The 17,418-nt window shown below is 33.7% G+C and overlaps 1 protein-coding gene across 1 annotated transcript; it reads left to right on the top strand.

The window, feature by feature from the left end:
- Window positions 1-292: 292 nt before the first annotated feature.
- LOC140439095 (protein Wnt-8a-like) lies at window positions 293-13,586 on the top strand. The gene is made up of 5 exons (XM_072528778.1): window positions 293-477; window positions 4,073-4,188; window positions 7,138-7,495; window positions 9,064-9,352; window positions 13,303-13,586. Exons 1-5 carry the CDS (start codon window positions 376-378, stop codon window positions 13,518-13,520), a joined length of 1,083 nt encoding a protein of 360 aa, XP_072384879.1. The 5' UTR covers window positions 293-375; the 3' UTR covers window positions 13,521-13,586.
- Window positions 13,587-17,418: the final 3,832 nt, after the last annotated feature.

Genomic DNA, 17,418 nt, shown 5'->3' with positions numbered 1-17,418 from the left:
TCGAAATCCCATCTTTTGGCCTCAGGTAAACCACTTAATAGCATCCCCCAATAAAAGTACATCTATTTTACATAATCCTTACTACCAATGCAATGGGCAGTGGGCACCATTGAGGTACTGAACTTTAATCTCACCTTTTATGAATGAAACAATTTTTCCTTTCTTAGAATCCACGGGGGGGTGTATAATAGTGAGGTGGTATCTTTTTGAGGAAGCGGTGGTGAGTAATTTCGCAAATTATGTTGTTGACTAAATATATAAAAGGATTTTTTATTGATGGATGGTTCAGTTACTGGGACTTGTTCTTGCAAGAAAGAACTGTTTTAAAGGGTGTAATATTCGTATTAATTTGTATTTTTGTTTGATATTTGCAAGATGAATTTTCTTGTGTTTTTTGTGATATTTATATTAAGTGTGGTTGTAGCAGTGTCATCTATGCGATCTGCCTTGGGGTCAAGAAGTATGTCACCGTTTCAGGTAAGAAGCATTAAATAATAATAATAAAAAAGTAGGTATAGGAACCATTTCAGATTCCGATTTCTCGTTTATCATTTTGTTATTTTTTAGCAACTTATTGTTTGAATATGGGTAACTAAATGACAGAATTCTGTTGCGGAATTTAAAATGTTTTTGTTTTTATTTGAAAAAACTTTTTAATTTTCAAAATCAACAACATTTTTTTATCTCTTCCTTTTTGCTATGTGATTCTAACGTTCAATGACCTTTATATTGTTATATTTTTCTATTTTCCTATTTTTGCCCCTAGGAAATCAATCAAAATATTTTGTAATTCATGTTTATTTTTTTTCTTGAATTTAGAGTTCTTGAGATTTCATCAAAATTAAAGTTTTCGAATTTTCAAGGTAATTTATAAACACTGATTTGTTTCTTATTTATCTGTAGGTTTAGTTTTGGAGAAAATACATCTTAATGTATTGGTTATTTTAAATGTTGTTGCAATGACTTAATTATTTATTTTTAATTTGTCATGTCAAGCGCATTACCTATTATCAACGAATTTAGACGCATATATGCGTCTATATTCTTTGCTACTATTTTGAAGTTGATTAATAGTTTAACAGATTAATAGTTTCTTAGGCCTAAACATTTCTCAGAATATTCTTTATTCTTGTTCTTTCTTGCCTTCTTTTTACCTTTGTAAAATTACTTATTTAAAACTGGTAAAGCATAATTAAAAAATTACATGTCAATAACTTTTTCTCCTTAAAAGATCTTTTCATCACATACCATACAAAAATGTTTTGTAATGTACCTTAAATGGATTACTATGTATTTTTAATATTTCTGGTGGCTGACTATATATACACTAAAATATACATATTAAAACCTAAATTGTGGTCAATTCCCAGTAAAAATAGTAAATAGCATATAGTGTCACATAAAAAACAAAAATATGCATAATGCACAGAAAAAAGGCATAAAAATTTAGAAAACTTAAAATAAAAACCAAACAATTTATTTTATTCTTAACAAAAACAAAATTATTTGATTATAAAATTAAAATTTTATAAATAACAGATTTAACTTTCGTAAAAACAAGCAATAACCAAATGTTGGTTTAAATGTCCCATTGTAATATTTTATCTTCTCTTACTTAAATTTTTTTATATGCTGAGAAACTCATTTTTACATCAACAGTGGTTATGAGCGCATATTTAAAATTTGCAATCCAGGGTCATTTGTAATCCTGCCAGTCATTTGTAGGTCATTTGTAGTCCGGGATTATTTGAAGTTCGGATCAGTATTCCTGCCAATACCGAAGAATTTTTTTTAATTTTTGACAAATTTCATTTTTATAAATCGTATTTTTTAAGTTATTTTTGTCCAATTTGATCAGTTATTCTAGGAATATTATATGCAATCAATCAGCTAATCGTGTAAGTAAAGATTAGGTTCGCGCAATGATCGACGGACAGAACGTGAACGCTTATCGAGCCAAAATATAGCCCAGATAGATTTTTTTAGCCCAGATAGTTTTTAGGTGAATGTGAGAGGTGCCATTCAGATTTTTGTAAAAAAAGTTATGTGATAACTTCAGTAATAATAATTGACTGTTCCTCCCTCTCAAATAGGTCGGGAATATTAATAAAAAAAATCAAAAGATTTTAAAAATTACTACACATTATTTTTTTCTACTTTTCTTGCTTATAAAAGATTCATGCATGTTGTAAATAATAAACTAGTGATAACTAAATTTTCTATAACATAAAACTGTTCAAAAATGTTTTAATTGATTATCCTGGCTGCAAAATAGCAATAAATACAAAAAAGGGGGAAAACAAACCTTTTTTTGTTCAATATTTTTCAAATACTTAGATTACACTTAAGACCTTCAAAATTCGTCATAAAAATCTTTATAGTATATTAAAGTAGTCCACTAAATTTCATTAAGGTCGATTTAATAGATTTCCCATAATAATTTGCAGTCTTAACTTTTTTTTTAATTAAAATTATTTACAATCAAATAAAAACTAGACCATACAGAAGATTGCCAAATTTTCTACATACATACATAAAAAAGTAATCACCTATCTAACATACTTTATAGAATTGAAATCGGATCATTTGGGAGGTCTCAGGAATGTTTTAAAATTATAAAAAAAATTTTGGCTTATGAACAAAAAGAATATCTCAGTAACTATTAGTTTAAATGAGATTCAAAAAACGGCGTTGCGAAAAAATCAGAAAGACGCTTCTTTTATAAGAAAAATAGTTTGAATTATAGACGGTGTTCCTGAGATACAATCGATCAAAGTTGACCGTCATTTCCGACAAAGTTACAAACAATAGGATGGAAATCTTTGAACCATCGCCTTATTGACCAGTTTAAAGAAAATTTAATTTCAAAGCTCAAAATCACTCTACGTAAAAAAAATGTATTTTCTCGGCTTCCAATGGAGCAATTTTCTTCTTTTTTTTAATTCAACGTAACTCGAATAGACACATTTATGCCTTAGTTTGTCTATAAATAAACGTATTTATAACAACTACATATATTTTGTATGCTGTAGACTGTTTTTAGAAAACCTTAACATACGAGTACTTTTAAGTCTCTAAATAAAAAATATTCTTATATAAAAGCTGTATAATTATTTAAACAATATTTGTTTAAAAAAATTGTTTTTAATGTTTTTGTGACACGTTATTAAAAATGAACTTCACAACAATATAATTTTATGAGATCAGATTTAATTTATAAAATTGAATTAAAAATTATTTATTTTATAAGAAAGTATCTTTTTTTCAAGTTTCTTAGGCATATTTCAAATGCCTCATATTTGATGCCAAAACGCACACCTTTATAAAAACCGGAAAAATAAAAAAAATTTGCATACAAAAGCTGCACTCTATCTTTAAAAAGTGTTTTAATTTTTGTTGATACGATACTCTGATCAAAAGATCGAATTTTTACCGGTGAGTTGATACAAATTTTACTTAATTGATTTCGCGCTCGTAAATAACATGCAAAATCGACGGTCGCTTCAAGCGTTGTTTCTAAGAGAATGGTTATTCTACACAAAAAGTATTCTTGGGAAGTCCTGGACATGCGTATTAAAGGGAAGCTGGGGGTAAAAGTGGTAAACTTCTTTGCACCTTTTTTAGGGTCCCAAAATTGACATTATCAGCAAAATTCAGCTTGTTTGTTTGATTTTTAGAGGTTAACTCTCTGGGCGACTGTACTACAGGTTACGATAACTTTTTAATTAGGTATATGCTAGTTTATTTAATAATATAAACTGTTGAATCTTAAGTAGAATAAAACCAAGTTAAAGTTTTTAATGAAAAGGACATAAATAAGCATAAAAAATAATATAAACGTAAAATTAAAAAATAAACAACATAAGCAATAAAAACACTTTGTTTTTAGCATACGTTTGGTTGAAATCATCAATATCTTTTGAGTTATTTACTACTTGCTTTTCAATATTTTCAAAAGATAATCTGGGTATATCTTTGTATTCTTCACGTCTCATTCTTTAAAAACAATCTTAAGAAAAATTTAAGAAGTTTGAATATTTCTATATTAATTACTTTATTTTTTATGTTTTAGATTGGAAGTCCAAGCGTTGTAGATAGTATTGCCAGTGGAACGGAAATGGCTATTCATCATTGTCAGCAGTTGTTCCAGTGGGAAAAATGGAGTTGTCCAAAACTGGTCTTTAGCAAGTAAGAACAAATAATATAATAATATTTTGCTACTGATATTGTTATTGTTTATAAAGATATTATGTCAGTCATCATTATTATTGATACGCACAGCAGGCCGTTAAGACCTAGGGCATTTTTATCAAATACAATCATAAAAATAATTTATTACAATTATTTTAATCAAAAATCAGGTATATACAAAGTTTTAACTACTCTGAAGGACCTAATGAACAATATTTCTCCATTCACTTCTGTTTTGTGCTTTACTTTTCCAATCCCTCACCTTGACGTGCTTAAGGTCTTTCTACACTTTATTAATCCACCCACAGTCCCGGTGCGTAATCGGTCCCAGAAGAACAGGTAGGCCCACGTTCTGGGCCTACCTGTTCCTTCTGGGACCGATTAGTTTCCTGGTCATAACTAGTTTAGGCATTCTTTTTCCTGTCATTCTTTGTACGTGTCCAACTATCTTATACTTTGCAACTTAACAAACCTGGTGATGGTAGGTTCTTTGTACCAAGCCATTAATTCGTCGTTGGTTCTTTTTCATACCGTCTTCTGTCATTCCAAACTTTAGTTAGGTGACTCATCGCATTTTTTGATATACCAATACGTCTCCGAACTTCTGCTTCACGGTTACCATCGTTAGTTATACTAGACCCAAGAGAGACAAAACTGTCCACTATCTGGTATTCCTGTAACATGTTACCTACTCAGTTGAATAGTGTGGAATCTGTCGACCACCTTTATTTTTGTTTTAGTTTTATTGATTTCCAGACCAACTTTATTGCTTTCGTACTTAACTCCTCGCAGGAGATTAAACATTTCTTGCTCATTTACTGATATAAGTGTAGTATCAGCAACAAATCTTAAATTAGAGATTTTCTTACCAGCCAGTGTTACTCCACCAGCCCATCCATCTAAAGCCATCCTCATGATATGTTCACCATAAATGTTGAAAAGTCAGGTGACAATACGCATTCTTGTCTAACACCCCTCTCGGTCTTGAATTGGTTTGAGAACTTCTGATCTAGTAGTACTGTTGCTATATTGGGCAGATTTTTAATAAGTGTCACCAGGTGCATTGGTGTGATCATTTCTATTAAAATGTATCACAGATTCATCCAGCTTATACAATCAAATGTCTTTTGGTAGTCAACGAAGCATATAATCATTTTTCTTCTTGATGTGCCTATCCGTTACGAATGTTGGAGATCATCATCGAAATCTTTATCTTATCCGCAGCAGCGCGGAAAAGCTGCATAGATGTTGTATTGAACCAGATTCTGAGGTTCTTTAACCAAGATGTTCTTCTTCTTCCTGGACCTCGTTTTCCAAATATTTTTCCTTGCAGGATGGCTTGAAGGAGAGCATATCTGGATTCATTTCGCATAATATGTCCGAAGAACTCTAACTTTTGAGATTTGATGATGGTCAGTACCTCTCAGATCTAATTCATTCGTCTGAGGACCTCCTCATTTATGACTCAGGTCAATCCACGGGATCTTAAGCATTCTCCGATATAGCCACAAGTCCACGATTTAACACCATAAAAAAGGACAGAGAAGACGTAGCATCGCAGCAGTCTTACTTTTGTATCAAGAGAAAGGTTGTGACTCTTGAAGAAGGCCCCCCATCCGATTGAAGGTAGATCTAGCTTTTCCGATGCGTGCTCTAATCTCCTGGTTGTTGGTCCATTCTTCATTTATTATGGTGCCGAGGTAGTTGTAGTGCGTCAGCTTTTCTACAGGGGATTGGTTAACGTAGAGTTGACCTTCTGTTATCCTTTTCTTGCTAATTATCATAAACTTTGTCTTCTTAACGTTTATATTGAGTCCATATTGTTGACTGTAATACGTGATTTTGTTCATAAGAACTTATAGGTCTTCTAAGTTGTCCGCAAATACTATGGTAACACCTGCATATCTAATGTTGCATATAGTCATAGGTACTTGAAATTCTCTAGATTTTTCAATAAGTTGTCTCAGGTTCAGGATTTGTTCCCGTGTACCTTTACCCTTTACAAACCCCGCTTGTTCCTGAGGTATTTGGTAATGCAGATAGGTCTTTAATATATTTTTGATGATATGCAACATGATTGTACTAGCATGTGTTATTAGTGACACTGTGCGGTAGTTTTCACATCTGGTAGTAGTTCCTTTTTTGTGTAGCGGGATATAAATTGAGGTACAGCAATCAGATGGCCAGTTTCCTGAATTCCATACAACGACACAGATAGAATGGATATGTAATCCTTTGTTACCCAGTAACTGTAGTATTTCACCTGGTATTGAATTCAGCGAGTAAGTATCGTGTCAAATGTCAGGATTTTAGTTGAGGTTGATTTTCCTCCACCGATCAAAATATTCATCACCTATATCTAATGTTGGTTTTATACATCTACAATTCCGATATACAGTGTATTGAGAAGAATATGTGAGTCAATGCTGGGAAATACACGCTGCTGCCCTTCATTATCCTTTTTTAAATGTCAGCTTTTTCTATTCCCACTGTGTTTAGTTCCACTCATAAATATGTGAAGCGTTTTACTTGAAGTTTCTTCTCTTTTGTATGTTTTTGTCATATTGCAACTAATTTCTTAAGTGTTTATTGGACATGTTATGTATACAAGAACGACCGAGGTACCTCGGGTGAGTACAGATCCGACAAAGATCTCATCCAAACTCCTGAATTTTTACTCTAGATAAGTTATTGCTTTTACCACTGCGTCACTGAGCCGCAAAGGCAGTTCTTTTAAATATTTATTTCTAGTCTAATCGCATTGGCCCCTGGGCTTAGGCTGAGCTGAGCTAAGCGATAATCCTTACATTTTATTTTGTCCCATTTTTGCAGATCAAGTAAATATGTTTTCGATTTATTTAAAATTATCTTCGCCAATATTTGTCTGTATACTAGGGTTTTGTTTATAAATATCTTTTAATATAAAATTGTCCTTTCCCTTTATAGGCAACAAAGATTTCCACCCACACCAGAAATAGCCTACACAAAAGCCATCGTAGCAGCCGGCATAACCTACTCGTTAACAAGAAACTGCTCCAAAGGCCAAATAGAAGGATGTGGTTGTGATAAAACGGACAAGAATCAAATAAATTTGGGATCGGAAGAGTTCAAAAATGTACACATCAGAAAGTTTCAACGCAACAGTTATCCTAGTCACAAAAACGTAACCAAGCAAGTATGGGGAGGTTGTTCCGATGATACTACGTTCAGTTCCCGTATTACTGAGAAGGTTTTGGAGAGTTTGGATAAGGGTTTGGATGCCCATGCATATGTAGCTCGGCATAATTTTAAAATTGGCATTGAGGTAACTACATGTTTTTTATTAAACTAACTTACTATTTTCATTAATTTTTTAATTAATTACATAATTTTAATTCACTTATCTACTGATCTTAAAGACTACTTATCTAAGAATTTACCTTGGGTCGGCCATAGCTCAGTGCTATGTACTGGTTTTCGACGGTCCGAGTAAGATCCCAGCAGACACCCAAATTTTTTTCATTTTATAATTTACATGAGTCGTCCATGAGATACCATCCCATTAACTGACTTACTCCATTTAAACCAATTGGTTTCCCTAAAACAATGTAGTTCTTTTCTTTTCCCTATCACTCACTTAAAGCACAAATTTCAATGGTTTAGTCTTTTCAAACAACCTTACTCATGGTGTTTGATGCCCCATCCTGTTACACCTGCACTTTTTGAATTTTATCAACCAATAATTTCTTACCAAAATGCCACAGCTAGCGTAAGATTATCAGAACAAGAAATAAGAAATTCTATCTTTCTTCCAAACTGTATATTAATCCACTGAAACTCTGCCTCAATAATGGTGGTTAAGGAAAAGAAATTGATCTACGTGGCTTACTTTTAATAGAAATCATGCCTATTGGACAATATTGTTCCAATTAGTAGTTTTGTGCTGCTTATATTGTGAATGAGTCGATATAATAACTTGGACGTCGCTGATAGTAAGGCTATTAGCATGTAGTTTTTAGATTTGCCATTATTTGGCTAGCCAGATGTTAATTTGGCAATGATCTTTGAGCGCTTAAGTTCTTGTAATAGTTAATGGTCTTTATAATGTTTGTGAAAAAGTGAAACTTGGGTGAAATTTTTTAATCTGTTTTGGTCTATCAAGGTCCCGACTCCGTATGAATGGGTCTACAATACTATTATTTGTTTATTGTATTAAAATATTAATCATTATACTATTTTTTACGTTTATTTCGTACCTGATTTATGTTTTTGTCCATTTCAATTTTATTCCTGGATTAATTTTATTATTCCTCTGTCATAGTCTGGATTACTCATATTTATATATGTACATATAATTGTAATACTCAGTTCATTAACCTTGTTACAATGGATAATCTTATCGTGATATATCGTATAAAACCAGTGAAATATTCACATATTCTTTTAAATATGTTATCCCCAAACCTATTACTCTTTACCTTATTCAACTACGTTAATTGCAACGTTTTGTCAGTTTTTCAAATTAAGGAACATATTACTGACTCAGTAAAATAATAAGCAGAGCGGTAGTCTAGCGATCTTTCGTTCGATCGTTCGCTAGTTATAATCTCACCGATTACCGGAATTTATTCTTTTGAATACAAATCAATCATCATTTTAATCAGATCAATACTTCTCAAAGACGTCAGTTATTTGATATAGTAAGTCACTCATTATAAACCTATTGAAGACAATTTTACATAGTGACTATACACAATATCCCTGTATCATCCATAATTTTATTCTGCTATAAGCACTGTAACTAGCTATCAGTAAGGAGTTATTTAAAAATATATATTTTCTCCTCCATATCTACCATAACTATTTTCTTAAATTAATTTTACTAATTTTTAGGTAATTAAACACACAATGGTAAAAAAGTGCAGATGTCACGGTATCTCTGGAAGTTGTAGCCTGCAAACTTGTTGGATGCAAGTAGCTCCTTTCGGAGAAATCTCAAAAAAGCTAAAAGAACTTCACAAGAAGTCCATTCGAGTTACCCACGAAGACGTACAGAACTCTATAGTCATGGGAAATTCTGCTAGAGAAGAATCAGTGGAAGAAAAGGAAATACCTGGAACCAGGAATAGTTTAATTTATATGGAGCAGTCACCTGATTATTGTTTGCCGAATCCAAGCGAAGGTGAGGATTTGCTTATATATGTTTTATTTTTTTTTCAGACTTTATTGTACCCTCTAGGTCCATCCTCATTATCCTTATCACCATTCTTCTTCTTACGGTGCCTATCAGTTCCGGATGTTGGTGATCCGCATAGCTATCCTAACTTTAATTGCAGCTATTCGAAATAGTCCGGTTTCACATCTCATGTCTCATAACATGACCAAGATATTCTAATTTGCGCTCTTTGACTGTGTTAGTGATCTCGCATTCCTTGCATATTTTACGTAGGACCTTAATATTAGTCACACGATCCACCCATGAAATTCGTAAGATGCGCCTGTAACACCACATCTCGAAGGCATTGAGCTTTCCTAAAGAAGCTTCAGAGAGCGTCCATGCCTCTACTCCGTATAATAACGTAGAAAATACAGAGCATCTGATGATAGATATTTTGGTACTAACTGGTAAATCGGGACTTCTGAAAAGAGACTTTATCTTTACGAACGCTGATCTTGCTTTTCGTAGGCGTTGTTTTATTTCAGTAGAGTGGTCCCATTGACTGTTTATGTTAGTACCAAGATATGTGTGGCTGTTTACCCTATCAATTGAATGTTGGTTTAGGTACCAAAAGATGTGTATTTAATATTTCGCGCTTACGGACTACCATGTACTTTGTTTTGTTCGTATTGAGATCCAGCCCATATTCTCGACTTATGTCTGATATGCGCGACATTATTGCTTGTAAACCATCTAGGCTATCTGCAAAAACTATTGCGTCGTATCAGCCGTATTACCCAGGAAGACCAAATTTTTTTCCACAAAAGTCCTTATTGCGTCCAAAGTTGAACATAGACCTCCGCCAATTTCTGCCAGTTCTGTGACTTAAGATTTCTGTAGCCAATTTCCAGCGATTCTTTTGACGTCGTAAATCCATCGTGTAGGTGTTTTACCTCTGTTTCTTCTATCTGATCGCAGACTGTTATTTTTTGGATCCACCGTCCGTCATTCGTTCTCACTACATTTCCCGCCCAGCTCCACTTCAGCCATACTATGCGCTCTATGACATCTGTGACGCCGGTCCTTCTGTCTATTTCTTCGTTTTTAACCCTATTGAGTCAGTCAAGTAGTGAGCGTTCCATTCTTCTTTAGGCTACTCATGAGTTTGGTTGCTGTGGCCTGGGTTAAGCAAAGTGTTTTGGCGCCGTAAGTCAAATCTGGAAGCACACATTGGTCAAACGTTTTCTTTTTCAAATAATTTGGCATGTTGCTCTTGAAAATTGTCTGATAGAGCTCAATATGCGGCCATACTGAAGAGATTCTTCTTTGCAGTTCAATAGTTTAGTTGTCCCTGTAAATTTGGATTTCACGACCTAAGTATTTATATTTATGAACTCTACTTTTGTATTTTCGCTTGGTACCAGATTTGTATTGTCTTTCTAAAATGTATGTTCGAACCAATTTCCTTAAGGCGGCATTTAACTCTGTAAGCATAGTTCCAATCTCGTTAAGTCATCTGTTATCATAAGTATGTCATCCGCAAAGCGTAGATGGGAGAGCATTTCGCCGTCGACATTTATTCCTTTGGCGCCCACTCCAATTTTTTGAAAGCATGTTCCAGAACTGCCGTAATGAGTTAGGGAAATAACATGTCTCCTATTCTGATTCCTCTTTTGATTTTGATACAGTTATATAGTATCTTTGTGTAGTCTTACGATTATGACTGCATTATTGTATATATTTGCGATTTGTTTGGAGTACCGATAATCTATGCGACTTTCCTCCAACGCTCTCATTACGCTGTTAGTTCGATCATATCGACTGCTTTGTGAAAGTCTACAAAAGCCGGGACCAATGGTAGGTTGTATTCGATAGATTTTTCTATAATCCCTTTTATGCAGTGGAAGCCTGTAAAACTTGCTTGTTCCATAGGTTGATAAAAGTCTAATTTTGTTTCCAATCCATTTCGTTATTATTGTTGTGAATAACTTGTGAATAACCTGTAGAGGAGGTTTAACAGACTTATGGGTCGGTATTTCTAGAGGCCTGTTGGATCGCTCTTTTTGTATAATAAAACGGTAAGTGCACTGTGTCATCACTGTGGATGTTTCACTTTGGTGCAAACATAAGTTAAACGATTTCTTTATATTCTCTAAAAGAGTGTCTCCTTCAATATTTACGGTTTTTATAACACGATTATCTCCTCCTGGAGCTTTATTTCTTCATTTGCTTCAGTGCGTTTCCTATTTCGTCTGTTGATATATCCTTGGTTGACTAATCTTTTTCCTGAATTTTCTAACTTTTCTCTTAGTTACTCAACATGGTTTTGTGGACTTCTGTGTAATTCTGTATAGAAATATTCTACTATCCTTAATGATTCATCTCTGTTAGTAATGAAATTTCCAACTTTACCCTTTATATTTCTTTGTTGCCCTTCGTCAATTTTCTCCTTAGAACTTTAAACCCTAGTTACTTTTATGTTTTCGGTTATACATCCTAATAGATTTTTGTATTTTTTTATCTATCTCTTTAAGTTTATGGTGTCTTTGCTTCTATTACTTTGCACTTTTCTCCTCACTTCCATTAATGCTTGTGTTTGGTGACTTCTTTCGTTATATGATTTCTTTTAGTAGTGTATCTTCTAGCGTTTCTCTATAGCTTTTACTATGATGTCATTCAGGGTGTTAAAATTCAGGGTCTGTATTCTGATTGGGTCTGTATATTGGTCTGTATTTATATTATTAGGCTCTGTAGGTAGGTGTAGACTTCTTAATTATGCTGTATCTCTCTTTCCCAAGGTCTATTTCTATCGACGCTTTTACCATTTACCTTTTTCTGTATTGCTTCTTTCTCATGTGCCATATCAGAGTTATCCGATGTTGGCAATCATCATTGCGAAGGTTTCCCAATCTTCTGGCACATGGAATAATTGTCCTGCATTTGATATTTCAGTCCATTCACGAATGTTTTTTTACCAAGAAACCTGTTTTCTTTCTTCATCTCTACGGCCTTCCATTTTACCTTTAAGGATGAGTTGTAATATCCTATATCGATTTCCCCTTACTATATGTCCCATAAGACATTTTTTGATGTTGAGAAGTCTTAACAATTCTCTTTCTTTATTGACCCTATCTGTGTCGCTACTTGTTAAAAACTGGTTCAGGACTATAAAATTCCCTTAGTCATTAACCGTAAAAGTAAAGATTTGCTTCTTGTCAGTGATCATAAAATCAAACTCGTTCCTAGTTTTTCCATAGAAGAAACCGTTCATTTGGAATAGATTTTATCCAGCAAGAAACATAAGTAAGGTTTCAACGCGCTCGTTCCTGTTTCCCAAACCAAACTTTCCCAGTGATGTTTCTGTCTCATCTGCCTTTCTCTCCGTTTTAGCGTTGTTGTAGCTAGTCACCACACCACGTATTATGGTAAAGTGTGTTTTTGTATCATTAAGGGTAAAGTAATGTTATCGTAGAATTCTTATATTTCATAGTACGCATGGTCACTTGTTGGGGCATGTACTTGTATGATTTTAAAAGTATATCTTTCAACTAGTTTTAACGTTAAAGAAGCTACTCTATAATAGTCGAGAAATTTTTTACAGCTTCTTTTTTTAAACAAGTAACACAATTTAAGCTTTTTCAAGCTTTCACCCGTTGTTTTACTCTGCTAACGTCTATCACACCCCATTTAATTTGCGACATTTCTGCTTTCATCTCTGCGATTCTTTCTTCTGTTGCTAAGGATCTAGCATTATGTATTGACGTTGAGTTTTAAGGGTCGTGGGGTGCTAGGGATTGTTTAATTAAAGGACAGGTTCATTTTATCCACTTATTATTTCGATATTACAATATAAATTAAATATCCAAATGTAAAGAGACACAATTCTAAATTTTAGATTTCTGTGTTTTATATTACACATTTTTTTACAACTGTCGGAAAATAACAATTTATAACTATGTATTTATTATTTTCAGGATACATGGGAACCAAAGGCCGAATGTGTTCGAGGAATAAAGCCAATGTTACCAGACTAGAGAAGAACAGCTGCAAGAATTTATGCAAGAAATGCGGACACCGCGTGAAAAGGTTGCAAAAAAAAGTGACCCGACGATGTAACTGTACTTTTACGTGGTGCTGCGAAGTGAAATGTGATACATGCGTTGAGACAGTCAACGAATATTTTTGCGTTTAGAATTTAAAAGTAGGGTTGTAAAAATTGTAAATATGTATATAAGATTTCTGCACATATTAAAATAGATTTTATAAATATTTTTGGCTTTTGATTAATTTTAATGATTGGCAAACTTTACATATTTGAAATTTACTTATCATAAATAATATGAAAATATTAATCCATATAACGACATCTTGCAATATAGAACTAAGAACGTATTATAGAACGTTTCATTCTCTATTTAGCATTGAGACATCCAATGATCAACATAGTTGGACTCTTCGATATTCCATTTTTCTTTATCTTATTCATCTGAAGTTATGTGCACCTTAAATCGGCGGGTTTAAGAAGCCGGTGTTTTTTTGCGTCATACTTATCTCATATATAATCATAGACTACGCTTAATATGGCTTTGTTTTGCTACATTCTATTCATCCTCTCTATTCACTCCTTGTCAATCTACAACTACTTATCATAAAGTACATATCATTAACCTATAATTTTTTCCAATTTCTTTTACTAATATCCCACACTTCTGCTCCGTATGTTACTCCTAGCTCTACGACTGTCATGTATATTCGTATTTTTGTTGTTTTTATCATTTTATTGTCTATAATGCTTAGGCATCTAGTAATATTTCTACCGTCTTTATTCTGTAGTTTATTTCTTCGGGCATTCTTAAGATTATTTATCTCCTTTATGAACAACACTTCCAGATATTTGACTCTATTTCTGGCTTTTATCCTTGCATTCTCCCGAATTAAGTCATTGGACTGTGGTTTTTTCCACTGCCAGATATTCACATATCTCATATCATAAGGTATTATATTTTTAGTCTGCATTCTTATGTTCTTTACAGCTTCCTAACAATATAACTCAGATAATCCATATCCCTTGCTACCACAAGCTGGTCATTGGAAAAGAATAGTAGGATCCTTAAGCTAGCGAAAACACATGAGCAAAATCCTATTATACCTACACCATATTTTTTCATCCATTTTCAGTAATTACCACCCTAATAATTTTTCACGAACGGTCGTCGATAAAGGCACTTGACAGGTTGCATCCGCGACAGGTGTATTGGTACGTCTCAAGCAGCGTAAATGATTTAATTAAGGTAACGAATTACGGTGGATTCAATCAGCACATCAATCACCAAATTATTGTAGGTACAGGTAATACATCAGATCAATCCTCACAATAAACTAGACTGGAATAGAATAGACTGAACTGAATGGGTGGAAAAACGGCAAACAGAATTGACTCAGTGTCATCATTGGAAGACGTCTGTACGACAAAAGAGAAAATATTTTATGTAGGAAGCACTGTATGAAGATAGATGAATAATGGTGAACTGAAATTACACTTACCGCCGTTTGATGAAGACAACCGCATGCAACAGGAACCACAGCGAAAATGAACTCGATTTTCGATATTTAGACAAGCTAGGGATAAAACAGTATTGCTACCTGGGAACTATTATAAACGAACAGTGGAGCAATGTACAGGAAATAAAGTGTCGCATAGGAAAGGCAAGAACGGTCTTTAACAAAATGAGCGCCATCTTTAAAAGTCACAACATATCCCTAGATACAAAAATGAGACATTTGAGATGCTATGTTTTCTCTGTGTTGTTGTACGGGGCGGAGGCATGGACTCTTACAGACACCACTATTAAAAAACTTGAAGCATTTGAGAAGTGGCTTTATAGAAGAATGCTGGGAATATCATGGACAGCAAGGATAACGAACAAGGAAGTTCTAGAAAAAATGAAGAAGGAACCAGAGATTGTGTTTACGATCAAACGCATAAAATTGCAATATCTGGGACACGTTATGAGAAATCAGCACCGTTACTCCCTGCTGCAGTCTATATTGCAAGGTAAAGTCAAAGGTAAGCAAGGACCCGGTAGAAGGAGAATATCATGGCTGCGGAATTTAAGAACATGGTTTAAGAAAACCTCAACGGAGCTGTTTCGAGCCGCAGCGAGCAAGGTCATGATTGCCAATATGATTTCCAACATCCGAAACGGATAGGAACCAGAAGAAGAAGAAGAAGGGATAAAAAAATATTAGTATTGGCCGAAGAGTGTCATGCGAAAATAGTACTTAATTGACAAGTCAGGTGTGGCCTTATTTTCTATAACTTCTACTTTTTCTCGACAGGAAAGATTATTTCATAGAAGACCAACATCTTAGCTTTTCTTAGAAAGTAGGCTGGGTTGTTCGATAATAAAAATTAACTTCATTGTTAACAGGAAGGGTTTCTATTTAACTAACTAAAAATAATAAGGGCAAGGAACATGTGAGCTATTTCGTTGTTGAGAACAGGCATGACAAATCGCTCGTTGGTTATGGGTTATTTTTAAGGCTTCTAGCAAAGTATATACCATAGGTGGGGGGAAAGTAATTTTCTAAGAGCAATAATTAAGGAAATTTTAAACATGCTTCAATACAACTAAATTAATGCAATTTAAGAAAACATAGATTCATAGATGAGCTTATACAATGTAGGAATGCTTTTTACCCAGATAAGTGATTCAATATAAGCTTTCTTTATATCAGAGATTTGCATTTTTTTTCTTTTACGCTGCAACACATTGCGGTGTAGATATCTGCATGGTTTTTCTGTTGTGATTGACGTTGATCTGTGCAAATTCTTTTTGCTCGTATGTAGTTTTTACCAAAATATTTCCTGGGATACTGTTCTGTACTTTAAGTATTTTAGTGTCACTTGATCGGATCAGTTGTGGCACAGTGTTTTCAAATCCACAAAGTCCTGGTAATCTAATTCTGTTACTATATACGAATTTCCTCTTTTTCTTGCAGACTGAATTAACCTGACGTAATCAGTGGGAATATAAATGGGTCCTGATTTAAGTGCTCGGTTAATTTGCTTTTCTACGACAGAATGAACATTATCTCCTTCATTTTGTGTGTGACCAGCAATTAGATATTTATGTGTAATAGATTTAATATTATATTTTTGTACAGCGTATAGGTACATTCCCATTATAAACTTGTTTTTTGCTGACACAGCAATTGTCTGAATAAAGTATGATTTCAAGATCATTGTTATTGTTGGCGTTAATTTTTTTCTTCTAGGTATTTCAGAATGCAAGAACCTAACCTTCATGTCAAAAAAAAACACTGTACATTATCTGACTGCATCTCAGTGACAGTTCAATTGTAGCTATTAATTTTGCTTTTATAATAAAATGTTGATGAACTCCCTCTTGGTGCAGGCAGAACTGCTTGATGGTCGTAGGTAGCAACTGTAATGTTTTCTTCGCTTATTACCTTTTTTAATCTTTCTCTTTCTCTGCTCTCGATAGAACTTTTTCCTTTAAATGTGTATCATATTTCTGATTTAATACCGCCTTTTTGTCTTCTGTTTGCATTGTTGTAAGAGTTGCAAAGATCATACATATCTTTTTTCGGAGTGATAAATTATATTTTAAAGTTGTTGTTGAAAATTCGTAAATACATCGTGATATTTTATTAAAGTACGTTTTTTGAATACATTCATTTTTATAGTCGCCTTGTAAGTCAGCCAGACTTTTCCCACCTTCTATATATTCTCGAGTACTTTGTGCACGTAGGTAATGGCTTTCGATTCTAGGTATACTATTAATATGATCAGTAACACCATCTTTTATTGCGGAATCAACTTAAGAGTGCGTAGTAAATTTAATTTCAAAACCATTAAGGTCGGTACACATATACGAGCCAAACGGTATGCATACGGTATGCGAACGCTATATTCGTTAATGTGTACGGCAGAAAAAACCGCTTGCGTACTGTTTCATCGTGACTCGTCGCGAACCAAATTGTTGCGGTTTATTTCACGACTTCAAAGGAAGCTCGGCTTTCAGTTTGGACGGCGCTTACTAGACGCAGCGAACATTTTTATTGTG

This window comes from Diabrotica undecimpunctata, chromosome 1, assembly GCF_040954645.1.
Source record: "Diabrotica undecimpunctata isolate CICGRU chromosome 1, icDiaUnde3, whole genome shotgun sequence".
In the NCBI taxonomy this organism is placed as follows: domain Eukaryota; kingdom Metazoa; phylum Arthropoda; class Insecta; order Coleoptera; family Chrysomelidae; genus Diabrotica; species Diabrotica undecimpunctata.
This window is presented reverse-complemented; position numbering and strand designations above follow the sequence as displayed.